The 13,849-nt window shown below is 42.6% G+C and overlaps 1 protein-coding gene across 2 annotated transcripts in view; it reads left to right on the plus strand.

Moving 5' to 3' along the window:
- The window catches only part of DYNC1I1 (dynein cytoplasmic 1 intermediate chain 1), a 345,033-nt gene that overhangs the window by 223,549 nt on the left and 107,635 nt on the right, over positions 1–13,849 (plus strand). For both annotated transcript variants that reach the window (XM_027102495.1, XM_027102496.1), the window contains one exon: positions 859–984. In XM_027102495.1, the coding sequence (XP_026958296.1) occupies positions 859–984 (126 nt within the window). The remainder of the gene's footprint in view (positions 1–858; positions 985–13,849) is intronic.

The raw sequence follows: 13,849 nt of genomic DNA on the forward strand, positions 1-13,849 counted from the left end.
AAGCAGGAAGCCATTTAAAAAACTGTTTTCATCCAGACAAGAAATTCATTTAGGAGCCCTCTGATCTTAAGGATAGAAAGAAAACATGCATTTGAATTACCATTGAGGAAGTAGTGAAACACAGTGTGTGAAGATGAGAAACAGGGAGGAGTAAAAAATGAACGTGGAGTGTCTGGCCTGGACAGCTAGGTAATGTCAGTGCAAAGCACTAAAGGGATGAATGTCGGAAGAGGGAATGTTGAAAGAGCAGTAGGTTTTTGTAGAAGGCAACAAGCTCGCTTTCCTATGCACTGCATCTGACGTGTCTGTGGACAGCCTTGAGAAATCCCCAGGAGCTGTAAAATCTGCACCTCAGAGAGAAATCAAGCCTAGAGATAAAGATTTGAACATTGTCAATGTATTAATGCTTATTAAAGCTATTGATGAGTTCACCCAGGGACAGTGTGTCGATAGAGACAAATAAGGGCAGAACACAGCCCCCCTTGGAATATAGGTAATAGAAGAAACTGTAGGGACTGAAAAGAGTGGTTTGGAAGAAGTGGTTTGGAGAGAAAGATGTCATGGAAGCCAACATAGGAGAAAGGAGGGAGTAGCCCAGATGTCATATAACCCAGAGAGATCCAGCAGAGCATGCAGTTTAGTGGTCATTGGTGACTATGGCAGCACACGTGGAACGTTTGTTGGGAGTAGAAACCAGCTTGCAGTGGGTTGAGACGTGAGGTTGGTATTAAGTATGCCACAGCTTAAAAAGAAAGTGCCATTGAAAGTATGTAATATAGCATGTGTCTGTTGGAATAAGAATGTTTTCCTTGTGTTGTCATCTTGGCATAAGCCATCCTTGTGACCTCTTCCATCCAGTACCCCGAGCTGATGGTCGCTTCCTACAACAACAACGAAGACGCTCCCCATGAACCAGATGGAGTGGCCTTGGTTTGGAACATGAAGTTTAAGAAAACCACACCAGAATACGTCTTCCACTGTCAGGTAGGAGTCAGCAATGTAAAAAAAACTCATATCTCCTGTTAGACCAAATATAGTTCATGCTGCCTCGCATCTGTTTTATGTGGAGAGGAAGAACTGAGTTTAAAAATGGAATTGTTGACAACTTTGGAAAATTCCCCCACAGTAACCTAATGTCTGGGGAAAGTGGCAACCCTCTGCAAACAGTTCAGAAGCCTAGTTGGGGACTGTGTGTCATTTTCTTTCCATTTAAAACAGCCCCCATGAGGATGAGTTTCTAAAGACCTCGCACTTAGGAAGAAATCCGGGTGTACCACTTCCTCTGCTTAGCAGGAACGTATGCTTGCCCACGCTCGTGGACACCCTCAAAACAGTACCATTTCAAGTTCCCTCCTCTCTCTGAAATGCAGTTCAATGGGATTTTGCCAATTTTAAGTTTACGGGTGCCATCTTGCTTTACAGGTAATAATAATTTTGTAGCCAGTTTAAGGTAAGATTTATCACTATCTTTCTTGAATTGTTGAGAAATATAGATACTGTTTCCGGTTTGCAACTAGTCTGGGATATCTTACTGCTTGTATCTGCTGACACATTGGTCTTCTCTTCCATTCAACACAATACAGGCTGAAATTATGTCACGGTTGCACACACTCGGCTTTGCCCTGTTGCCATGACTCTCCTGAAATAATAGGCCTTGGTAGTGGCCAATACACCAACCCCTTTATTAATGCCCCTCTCCTGTGATTACGCACAGGAAAATGCAAACAAACGGTTTAGCTCAAAGTTTCAGTTCCTCAAATATTACGATTCAGAGGTCCTGAGTGGCAGATTACTCTGAAAACAGATACATTAGTTGAAGAGGGTGGGTAAACCTGTTGATATTTGGAAGCTTAGTGCCATTTTGTATCTAAGAGCTGAGTATCTTTTTGAACTAAAATATGTTTAGACTTTAGAACATTATCAGATATAATTTGGGGAACAAGAGCTGCTGGAGTAAAAGTCCCAGCTTCAACCTGATTGAGTAACCTCTAACTCTGACCACGTTTTTCTAATTTGCTATCTTAAAAACAAGAAGTCCTGGTCTGCATAGTAAATAACCTTTATTTTTTGAACCTTTGAAATAAGAACAGTTTTTTCTTTCTTTTTTTTTAGATTATCAAATTTGTCAGTCTGATATGCTCTTTCTGTAAACATAGAAGCACAAAATCCTAATTTTATTCAGTTTAAAGAGTTTTGCTGAATTACCAAGAAAATACTAAAAGGATTATGGGATAAGCAGAAGCACATTTTTTGAAAAACAGTGCCATTTAAGCTATTTTGATATTGTATAAAGCATATATTGAATTTTTTTAAATTTAAGAAGTGACACTATATTGTTTTGGTCGAAGTACATAATGTTTATCGTAATTTAAATATTTTATTATATTAACTGACGAAAGGTAGCCTGTGGTAATAACAATTTGATAACGTGCTTAATATTCACAACACTGCACAGCAGCAGGTCAGTAGGAACTAATAATGCTGAGTGAAGAGGCAAATTCCAAAAGTCTTCGGAATTAACTGGAATTTTCAAATTATCTGTTTTATCACACAATGGTTAATACAAGTATTGACTGAAAGGAGCATTCTTTCATCTCCTGGTATCTTTGGGATCATTTACTAAAAGCTTCACCAAAATGCATTTAACCTTATTTTTAGCTGCCCCCTTAAATGCTCCAATATATGTGTTTTAGAAGATATACCCTTGTTTTTTTTTTTTTTTTTTTTTAAAGTCAGAAGTACTCTGAATATCCTAACAAAAGATGCTGACTAAACTATCTCTGTATTCCCCAGATTCCTACTATTATCTTCACTTCATCTGGTGACCAGAAGCAGCTGGGGGTTCTAAACTCTACTAGCATTCTCACTGAGAAAGGGGAGAATTCTAATACTTTTAAACTTTGGGGTTAAGTGACATGTGCAAAGGAACAGTCTACTGATTTAAATGTTAATCACATCTAAATACCTTCACACCAACATTTAGACTTGTATTTGACCAAAAAACTAGGGACTGTAGCCTAGCCAAGTTGACACATAAAATTAACCATCTTACCTGGATTTCACCTCAGAGCAATCCAGGAAACTAATACCTTTCACAACTCCTAAAGTCCTACTGATTTCAGATCATTTTGGGCTAATAAGCAAATATACCTGGAGTGATCAACTTTGAAATTATTAGACCTTGAGTGGGAGCTTTCCTAAGAGGTGAGAAAAAAACAATAGTTTGAGGACATGGGGAATGTCTCTGTGACATTGATCTCTGAAAATAAAAAAGATATTAACATGTTTTAAGAATCTACATTCATCGTGGTGAGCTCCCATTACTCCCCGGGTGAGAAGCTGTGGCTCAGAGAGGCCATGAACCCGGGCAGGTGCCCGTAAATGGCAAAGCCAGGATTGAAGTCAGCTCATATTTTACTCTGAAGCCTGTGTATTGCCTCCTGCTGCACTAGTCAGGAATTCAGCCAGTTAATACCACGCAGGTGTGTGGCATGGGGGTCTGGGGAGAAGCGAAGAGAGAAAAATGGAACAGAGATGTGTTTTCCATCTTACTTGATCATTGCAGTCACCTGGGCGACTTTAAGACCTCCTGATGCCTGCGTTTCATCCAGAGATTCTGATTTAATTAATCTGGGGCACAGTCTGGTCATTTTTACAAAGCTCCCAAGTGAGTTGAAGATGCAGCAATAGTTGAAAACCACTGGAATGTAGAGGAGAGATGAAGAAAGGGGATGATAGGTGATGAACCTAGTTGGCTTCTTTATTTGGAAGTATGGCCATCATTCCTTTTTCCCCTTTGGCCCAAACTAGAGTGGCGTTTTTTGCCTTTGTTACTCTGATGCCTTCCCACCTGACCCTATTTGAGAAATTTCCTACCAACTCCCTTCCCCCTCCCGCTTCACCTCACCTGGAGGAGGTGGAGACCTCCACGCCCCACCCCTCCTCCCACACATACTTATTTCCTTGAGCTCACTTATTGGTGGGATCTGCTTCTGTGGTGGTCAGAAGACTCAGAGTTGTTTTTCCAGGAGTGGACTCAAGACCCCATTGAACACGACACAACGTGCATTGGACAGTGCCCTTTCTTTTGGGATAATGACACACCTTGCTGTAGTTGATCTCCGTGAAGTTCGGATCACCTCCAGGTAAACACCAGTGGCTGCCAAAAGAAAACAAAAGTGCCGTGATACCGAGTATGACTGAGCTGTTGGGAGGCCAAAGCAGGGATAACTTAGGCAGCCAGGGAAGGTGTAGGTGACTTAGTGGATGTTGGTGAGGTGGAGGGAAAAAGTAGTAAGAGCAGTTTGGTTACCGTGCACTAACCATGGTAGTGCAGGGGGGAATTTGGAGAGCCCACAGAACTAAAATAGACATGAGAAAAACCAAAACCGCCGCTCACTGACCTATCACTTTTCTTTTTGTATCCTTCCTGTTCGTTGGTGAAGCTTATTTACTACAATTGGTCCTTTCCAGACATTATCTCACTGAAATTGGGTAGAATGAATGTGCTGCCACATTCTCCTATGATGTTGCAATAATTTCAAAATTCGTTTTCTTAGTAAGAAAGAGGACTGGAGGTGAGGAGCTACGGGTGCCTTATGACGACTGTACTTTTATCATTTTGGAAGAATCACATTAGCTAGCCATTTCTTGCTGATCTCTTGATTCTTCATATTTTTCGCCAAGTGTATAGTTGCAAACAAATCCTATGGCTCAGAAAAGCATCGTTTCAGGCCCTAGAAAACAAATGCACAAGACGCAGCTATCAGTTCCGTTTTCCTTTGCAAAGACTGACAGGCTTTTAGCCTAACGGTAAAAAGATTGCAGGAGGAAGGCTCCTCTCTCTCTACTGAGAATATAGTAAGGCCAAGTACCTTCCACTTTCGTGGGCAGTTTTCTGTCTTTACTAAACTGAATGTTTAGTGTGGGCTCTGGTCCTGCATTTTCTATTTTCATTTCAATGAGAGCCATCCGTACTTGGAAAACATCGGCAACTCTGCATAGAAATCAGCCACTCAGCCCCACCGCACCATCTGGCAGTGCTCCTGCTGTCTTCTGTAGTGGCTTCCACACACTGTCATTAGATTATGTGTCTGACCACCCTGCATTGCTTACCCTGGTGTGGTCTTTCTCTTTTAAATGCAATGAATAGAATCAGAAATATATATCTTAGAATTATCTGCATTGAGGTAAGTGGAAAAGCTATATTTAGAGGCTTGGCTTGGTCAGAGGTTTTTATTTTTTTCCTGATTTGGTTTCTTTGTTCTTGGCATTTGCTTTTTGAGGATTATCTGACAATGACCTGAAACTGACACAGACCTGAAGCTCTCCTGATTTCGGGGCGGGGGGCGGGGGGTGGGGGGTGGGGGGGTGGGTGGGAAACAGAATGTGAAGTGAACGAGCCTCATTTGTGCCAGTGTTTAAAATCCTCAGCTGACTTTCCCCCCATGTGTGGCTTCGCTTCTCATTAAGATTCTATAAAGGTTACAGGTGAGATTGCAGCTACAGCGTTAGCCATCCAGTGCTCTGTTTCATGTGAGGTGCCTGCTGACCTCATCATCCCCACCCTCGCTGTGAGGAGTGATGGGAACCCAGGAGAGAATGTGGGCTGCTGGTGAGGGGAGTGGACAGAAAGGCAGGACTGTCAGCTCTGTTCCTAGCTGACCACACTGCTGAGTGACCCCGGGACAGTTGTTGAGGCATTGTTGTCATGTCGTGGAGAGAAGACTTCCCCTAGTCTCTGGTGGAACTGTGAGGTTTATTGAATTAAACTTGATTTCTTCTCGCATCAATTTTTGTTCCTCCCCCGGCTCAGACTGTGGGCTATAATCTAAACGAACAGAACAGCTATGGACACAAAGATATAAATTAAATGAATTTTCCTAGGTATATTATGACCCGAGAAGTGTTAGAATTTGACTTGAGGATTCTTTTTTTTTTTTTTTTTTTTTGCGGTACGTGGGCCTCTCACTGTTGTGGCCTTTCCTGTTGCGGAGCACAGGCTCTGGACGTGCAGGCTCAGCGGCCATGGCTCACGGGCCCAGCCGCTCCACGGCATGTGGGATCTTCCCAGACTGGGGCACAAACCCATGTCCCCTGCATCGGCAGGCGGACTCTCAACCACTGCGCCACCGGGGAAGCCCTGAGGATTCTTTTTAAATTAAAGGACAGGTAACTTCCTTCCGGCTTGACTGATTTTTTTTTTTTTTTTTTTTTTTAAGAAGTCATTTTCTAAGCTTTTCTCTTCAATGTGGCAAGGAGTGGTTACTCAGTAGAGGTCGGAAAAGAGAAGGGATGAATGAATGGAAAGTTCTTTGACAACTAGGGTTATGTATTCAATATGAGTTCCTGGGATGACAAAGTGAGGGTACATGATAGGTGCTTAGTAATTGCAGAATAAACTCCACAGACAAGGACGTGCTAAGTAATGTAAGACCTAGTTTTCAAAGGCAATGCTGGGTGGACTGCAGGATGGAGAAACCCAAAAGAGGAAACCTCACTGTTGTTGTATAGATGGTGATACACATTTCAAAGTACACAATTATGGATAATTAAGGAATACATGCAACAATAAAGGTAGAATTAAACTCTTACCTAAAAGATGCAGGTTATATGGATCAGACAAGAAGAGCAGCACAGCAGGGCTATTTTGCGTCTTTAGGAAAAAAGAAAAGGGAGTTTACACGTACATGCTGAAATGAAATGCAGACACTCGGAAACACTTTTTTTTTATGCCGATTGAGTATGACTGGTCCGACGAGCAAGGCTTGAGCTAGACACTGATTGTTATTAAACCAAACAGCAGGAACTTCTTTTTCTGTTTTGGCTGAGGAAGCTGGAAGCAGAGAAACTGCCTTGCCAGCTCTCATTCTTTATCTGCCTGCTTTCTAGAATCTTCTCCAAAAATTAAGAAGAAGCAAAACTGATCATTGGGACACATCTAGGGAGATGAGAGTTAGCAGCAGCATTACAGCCAAGAGGTTGTATCAGAGACGATTCCTCATCTGGAAATAGCAGTGAGGGAGCTGTGTACCTGACACGTGACCAAGTGAGCTATTAGATGCAGGGGATGCCATGAGAGTCCACCTTTGAACACATTGTTTTTAAATTCAAGCTGAAGTTTAACATTATTACAAAGCTACCTAAGACTTAAGAGCGTTTGGTCTGCCCCATTAACGTGCAAGCGAGTTGGAGGCACAGAAACCAACATTGAGGATTTTATTCAGTTCTCGAAATGCCCTTCCCTCCTCTTGCCGTGCCCTGTGCTAAAACGGTCTGAACTGGGCTTTCTGTGGTTGTGCTTCATCAAGGAATTGCCCAGTAATTATTGGTGCTGTGCATTGAGCTCCAGACAACAGCATGAGCAAGGTTTCCAGCCTGTCACTCCCCTTGTGCTCACCACCCTGCTACCTGGCCATTGACTGAGGTCACAAGAGCTTGGTCTAAGGGAAATGGGTGTTTTCAGGGGTCTGGGTTGAATACCGATGGGGTTCTCCTTACCTCTTAGGATTATTGTGAGGATAAAAGGGATAATATAGGTGTGTTAGTCTGCTCAGGCTGCCATAACAGAATATCATAGACTGGGTGGCTTAAACAACAGAAAATAATTTTCTGACAGTTCTGGAGCTAGAAAGTTCAAGATCAAGGTGCCAGCCATTTTGGTTTCTGGTAAGGACTCTCTCCCTGGCTTACAGACCACTGCCTTTTAGGTATGTCCTCACATGAAGATAGAGAGTGAGCTCTTCTGATGTCTTAATACCATCACAGGGGCTTCACCCTCATGACCTCATCTAAACCTAATTACCTCCCAGAGGCCCCATCTCCAAATACCATCACATTGGGGATTAGGGGAACATAATTCTGTGCGTAGCAGTAGGTGAACATACTTTGAAAAGATAAAAGTATTCTCTTTACATTTGGTTGTTTCCCTATTACCGCATTTTAGTCCATCCCATGGCAGGAAGCTTAAACTTTGGTATTCTTATTTTCCTTGCTTGCGTATTTTGCAAAGCAATTTCACCTAACTTAGATTCATTCATTCAACAGACATTTATGGGGTACCCAGTATGGCCAGGTCCTCAAGCAACAATAGGCTAGAGCTGAGAAGAGGCTGTCCCCTCTCCACAAGAACTCTTCAGTTCGCCCCCATCCCTGCCATGCCCTAGTTGTTTTCTAACAAGCACAAAATAATCTCAGTATTTTGATAACTGGTACTGTTGTATCGGTGCACATGGCTGAAGTAGTGTCCTTGCTATTTCTGCCTCCACCGTGTACTGGGTACAGATGCATTTGCTTCCGTGCCTTAATTACTTACACTGATTGTTTGCCTCAGGCACAGGCTACATAACGGAACCCACTGGTTTCTAACATAGCTCATATGGCTGCACTGAATTCTGTATAGACTCGCTGGCCATTTGCCACGCTGGACTCGCTCTGTAGACCTTGAAGCAAGAGTAAGGAAGATGGGGCTGACTAGTGTTCTACTTGCAGCTAAGACTAGATTAGCATCTCTGTTAAGAGCTATCTCTCCTAAAGACTTGGATCCAGGCCCCCCAGGTGGGGCTTCCATCTTCCATCCTCTGAAATCTCAGATTGTGCTTTTCCTTTATCCTCCATTTTAGGCAGGAGCAGGTTTAAATTATACCAGGTGGTCTAAAAGGAAAGAAGTCTCAGAAAGGCAGCCCTGTCCCTCAGAGGTGTGGGTGTGGAGGAACCCATTCCAGGAAAGGAAACAGAAGCCAGGAGTGGACTCTCATGGTACCCCAGATCATGTTAGCATCTGCCAGGAGTGTTCTAGGATGCCACCACCTCTGAGTGAGTGCCTGTGCGTTTTTTTGGCGTCCTTACATTCTAGGCACAGACTCACTCTGGATTTCAGGCCACCTACTTCTAAAGAATAGACATTTTTCCCTGTTATAAACTTGCCCAAAACCTTCTACTTTGTGTCTAATTTATTTCAGACAGTGGCTCAACAAAAAAGCTGACCTTTCCGTTCTTTAACTTTTGAAATTATTTGAAAGCATTATTATCAAAGAGAATTTGTGGAAGGAGAATCATCCTTACTTCCAGGGAAAGTTTTTTTAACCTTTGTTGTGACAAGTGGTCCACCCTTCGCTTTTAGCATGCTTACATCTGATTTATAATTTTTTTTTAATAAATTTATTTATTTTACCTGCGTTGGGTCTTCGTTGCTGCGCGCGGGCTTTCTCTAGTTGCAGCCAGCGGGGGCTACTCTTCATTGTGGTGCGTGAGCTTCTCATTGCGGTGGCTTCTCTTGATGTGGAGCACGGGCTCTAGGCACACAGGCTTCAGTAGTTGTGGCACATGAGCTCAGTAGTTGTGGCTCACAGGCTCTAGAGTGCAGGCTCAGTAGTTGTGGCACATGGGCTTAGTTGCTCCGTGGCATGTGGGATCTTCCCGGACCAGGGCTCAAACCCGTGTCCCCTGCATTGGCAGGCAGATTCTTAACCACTGCACCACCAGGGAAGTCCCTGATGTATAATTTTTAAATGATGTGTTCATTAGTAGCCAAAGAATTAAACGAGATGTTGCTTTTCTCAGGTGAAAGATTTAGCTTAGTCAATTTTTTATTGTAATCTCATAAATGCACTGAGTTTGTCACATGCTACAGATCATTGTTGCCATAATCATTTTATATTTATACTTTTTGTAGTTGCTCTTCTCTAAAGTTGATAAGTTTTCTCCTTTTGACTTGTTTTAAAAAGTATTTCCAGCATCTGTGTACAATAAGGTGTGTTCTTTGCTTCTTGATGACGCTGTCTAGCATTATGTTGCATAGTTGAAGTTAAATGTATTCCTTATACAAAAAAAACCTTTATTTCTTTAAAATAAGTTTGTTTTAAATATGGTCTTCTGGAAAGAGAAAGGGACAAGAGCAAAAAGTGTCTGCACGCACACACCCAAGACTCTAAAATCCTAGTCAAAAGCTATATTTTATAAAAGAGAATTATAGTAATGTTGATGGTTTGCCAAAACCTCAAGCAGTGACAAAATCCACAGAGTGTCCTGGAAGGGATGCCTTTGCAAAACCATGCCTCTCCAGATGGTTTGGATTAGAGATGTTTAAAAACACATGGCAGCATTAGTTTGGTTTAGAATTCATAGTTAATTCAGTAGATAAAATAATGCAAATTTGAAACCCTAGCCTGTGTATCAGAAAAATCGTCAAATCTTATGATTGCTCTTAGGGGAGGTTGGTATGTGATGTGTTGATTTTTTAAATGATCTAATTGAAATAATAAAATTAAGAAGGAATAAAAAAGATTGAAAATACAAGAGTCTAAGGAAAAACTTTTCTTCCCTGCAGAATATTTATTCCTTTAAGCTGTCATATCCAATCAATTTGTATGGGATTCGACAGCCAATTGTCATTTCCTGAGATAAACTATGTAAAGAGGTTGTGTTACAGAGGCAGCATGAAAAAAAAATGGAGAAAATAATTCCAGAGCATGATGCAGAGAAAGACCAAAATGTCCTTAGAGTCCACAAAGTGTGGCCAGGATCCCCTCACCTTGTGAAGAGTAACGGATAAGCAGCTTATGCACAGGTTTTCCCTTGGGCTTACTCAGCTTTTCCCCCTGCACGTACTATTTCTAAAGGAAAGTACTCTTGGTCTACGTTATAGTAAAGTATTTTGCTGTATATGTGGTTTTTAATCTTGGTAGGGACTCTGTGTGAACAGTGATGTCGCACACTGTGTTCTCTGGCACGAGATGTGTAACAGTTACCCCAGGGCCCCAAAAGGCTCCATCACTAAAAGCCCGGCTCCTACTGTCCGCTTCCTTATGTCTAAAATCAGCAGTATCCTACCCTCTGATCCCACAGCTGGGCAGCCGGCAAACAACTTCTGGAAAAGAACTTCTGTGTGGGAACGAAATTCATTTAGTGATGTCTGTTACCATGTGTGCTACCTGCAGCACAAATAAAAGCATTCAGCTGTGTTAAAATTGGCACTAGAAGAATGTTCATCCAAGAGCCTTTCAGAAAATACAGGACAAAGTTTCTACAAAAATAGAGCCAGAAGTTTTCAAACAACAGTTGATGGGCTTCTAAGGGCTTGCCCTTAAAGGGGGCTCAGTGTTTCATTCCCCCAGAAAGGAACACATTTTGGCATTTTCTAGGTATAAAAACTAGAATTGTGGCTTTTAATGTCTGGAAAGAGCTCCACAATCAAAGCAAATGTGCTCCTTTAGCCGCAAAGTATACACACACAGACACACACACCCTATACACACATACAAAGAAAAATGTCGGGGAGAGTGGGCAGGTCCTGTGAACAGAATCTGTGTGGGCTCATGGAGATTTTCACAATTAATTTAACTTTGTTTTAGCAACAGATATTGTATTAGCCAATCTTAACTACTGATCCAGAGTTCTGCATCCATACTCACTTAATATTTGGAACCAGAGATTGTATTTTTGTTTCATCTTCTAATAGTTTTTTTTTTTTTTTTTTTTTTTTTTGCGGTACGCGGGCCTCCCACTGTCGTGGCCTCTGCCGTTGCGGAGCACAGGCTCCGGACGCGCAGGCTCAGCGGCCATGGCTCACGGGCCCAGCCGCTCCGCGGCATGTGGGATCTTCTCAGACCGGGGCACGAACCCGTGTCCCCTTCATCGGCAGGTGGACTCTCAACCACTGTGCCACCAGGGAAGCCCTTCTAATAGTTTTTTAAATAGCTGGGATTTGCCTTTCCATTTCAGTCCAGTTACCATTGTAAGATAGGCTAACTGTGTTCTGCTGTATTGGGTGGGGAGGGGATTGGTTTTCATTTTGTTTTTCGGGTGTTTGTTTCTCATATGAGTTAATATTTTGTCCACGAGACCTAGCAATATGTAGAATTGTAGAACCTCAGGGTTTGGAGATACCTTCATGGTTTTCTGGACCAGCCACCTATTCGTGCCTGAATTCTCTTGAATGATTCCTTCTTCCCCTGCCCACGTCATCATGTTGCCTTGCTTGAACATGGCTCACGCTCCTGACCCAGGGCAGACCGCCCCGTCTCTGGCCAGTGCTGCAGTTTCCCAGTGAGCTTGCTGCAGAATGACGTTCCACCCTAAAGGACTGCTCATCACAGACAGGCAAAATCACCTTGGAATGTCAAGGGGAGCAAGTCCGGGAGTGGGGCAGCAGGCTTTGGGTTGCTTTGGGAGTGGGAAAGCACTTAAATACAATACTGCCTGTCCTCCCCCTGCCCCAACCTTCTCATGTGTCTCTCCATCTTTGTCCTCACCTGCTTCCTTTCACATCGTGTCATCAAAGACATTGACAACATGTGTCAATCTTATTGCCATTAAAATTCTTGAAAAGACTTCCCTTTGGAGGAAGGTGCTTAGGAAAAGCTCTCCCTGCTGCCCACCAACCGGGTTGTACCTGTGCTCTACCTCCTTCCACCTCCCCCACCTGCCAAGCCACACTTCTGATCATGCCCTATACCTGTTTCATGGCACGTGCAGGCTCAGCGGCCATGGCTCACGGGCCCAGCTGCTCCACGGTATGTGGGATCTTCCCGGACCGGGGCACGAACCCGTGTCCCCTGCATGGGCAGGCGGACTCTCAACCACTGTGCCACCAGGGAAGCCCCACGGCACTTTCTTTAATATGGTCAAATTGTGAGGACTTGCTAAATTTCAGAACTCGATTTCACCTGATTTTCCCCTTTAGATAGCGAAAGTTGCTGTAACAGGCTTAACACAGACCTCCTGCCTTCAGAACATTACAATATGTTCTCCCCTTTGTAAGAGGGACATTTGAGCCAAGTTCTATAAAACATCACCAATTCGGACAGCTTGGAGAAAGGCGGCCAGTTCTTAAATCAGATATGGCTTGCTAGAGGAGACCTGGATAACTAAATGAATTTTTTGAAAAGCAAATAATCATACCCTTCAAACTATCCTTTGTACAAATAGTAATTTTCATATACATTAGGTCCTCTGATATGATATCTGCTGATTTGGGGTATTGTTACTCTTGGTGTTAATATATTTTTATTTCTGTATGTGATAACCTGAACTAGTAAACAAACACTGGGGGCCTGATTGCTTTAATGAACAGTTAAAAAGGTTTTGTTGTTTGTATATGATGGTTTATATTGGGCGTATATGAAATGCTTGAGGGGCTTAGAAACTGTTTATTACCCCACACTATTCATTTCATTAGCAAGTAGTATTTTTCATAGACAGTATAAAGGGAAACCAGTTAGCCTCTATTATTCTGTAATAATTTCACAGCTAGTTAGGTAGTTCTTGTGTTCTAGAAACAATGTCTTCTCAGACCCATATTATTTCAAAACCCTTACGGATATGTTGTCCATATCATGGAAACTTATCCTTAGAGACCCAAGACTGTTGAATCTTGCCTATCAGTGGAATGAATTCAACCCATAAGTATCTTACATTGCTGCTCTCAACTTCAAAACTCCTCTACAGCAAGGAAGGATATAAATGAGCAAGAAAATCATATATTGCTATTTTACATAGTTTCCACTGAAAACCTTTAATGAGTATAGATGTGGGTAGTTCGTATCCATAATGTTTGGGAGCATAATTCTGAGAAAGCAGAGAGCATAATTCTGAGTAGCAGAGAGCTACATTGGGGAGAATGAAAGTGCAGAAATAGGGCAAGTCTTTTTGTTTTTACCTGCAGAATACAATTTGCCACACCCCTCAGTTGATGACAGGTCAGCCCAAAGAATAGCACTATAGCACTGTAAGCATCTGTACAGCATATATTTTTTAAAAGACCAGTGGGGGCTTCCCTGGTGGCGCATTGGTTGAGAGACGCGGGTTCGTGCCCCGGTCTGGGAAGATCCCACATGCCGCGGAGCGGCTG

Source organism: Aethalodelphis obliquidens, unplaced genomic scaffold (genome assembly GCF_003676395.1).
Source record: "Aethalodelphis obliquidens isolate GAN/ISIS:26980383/991018 unplaced genomic scaffold, ASM367639v1 scaffold5, whole genome shotgun sequence".
NCBI lineage: Eukaryota > Metazoa > Chordata > Mammalia > Artiodactyla > Delphinidae > Aethalodelphis > Aethalodelphis obliquidens.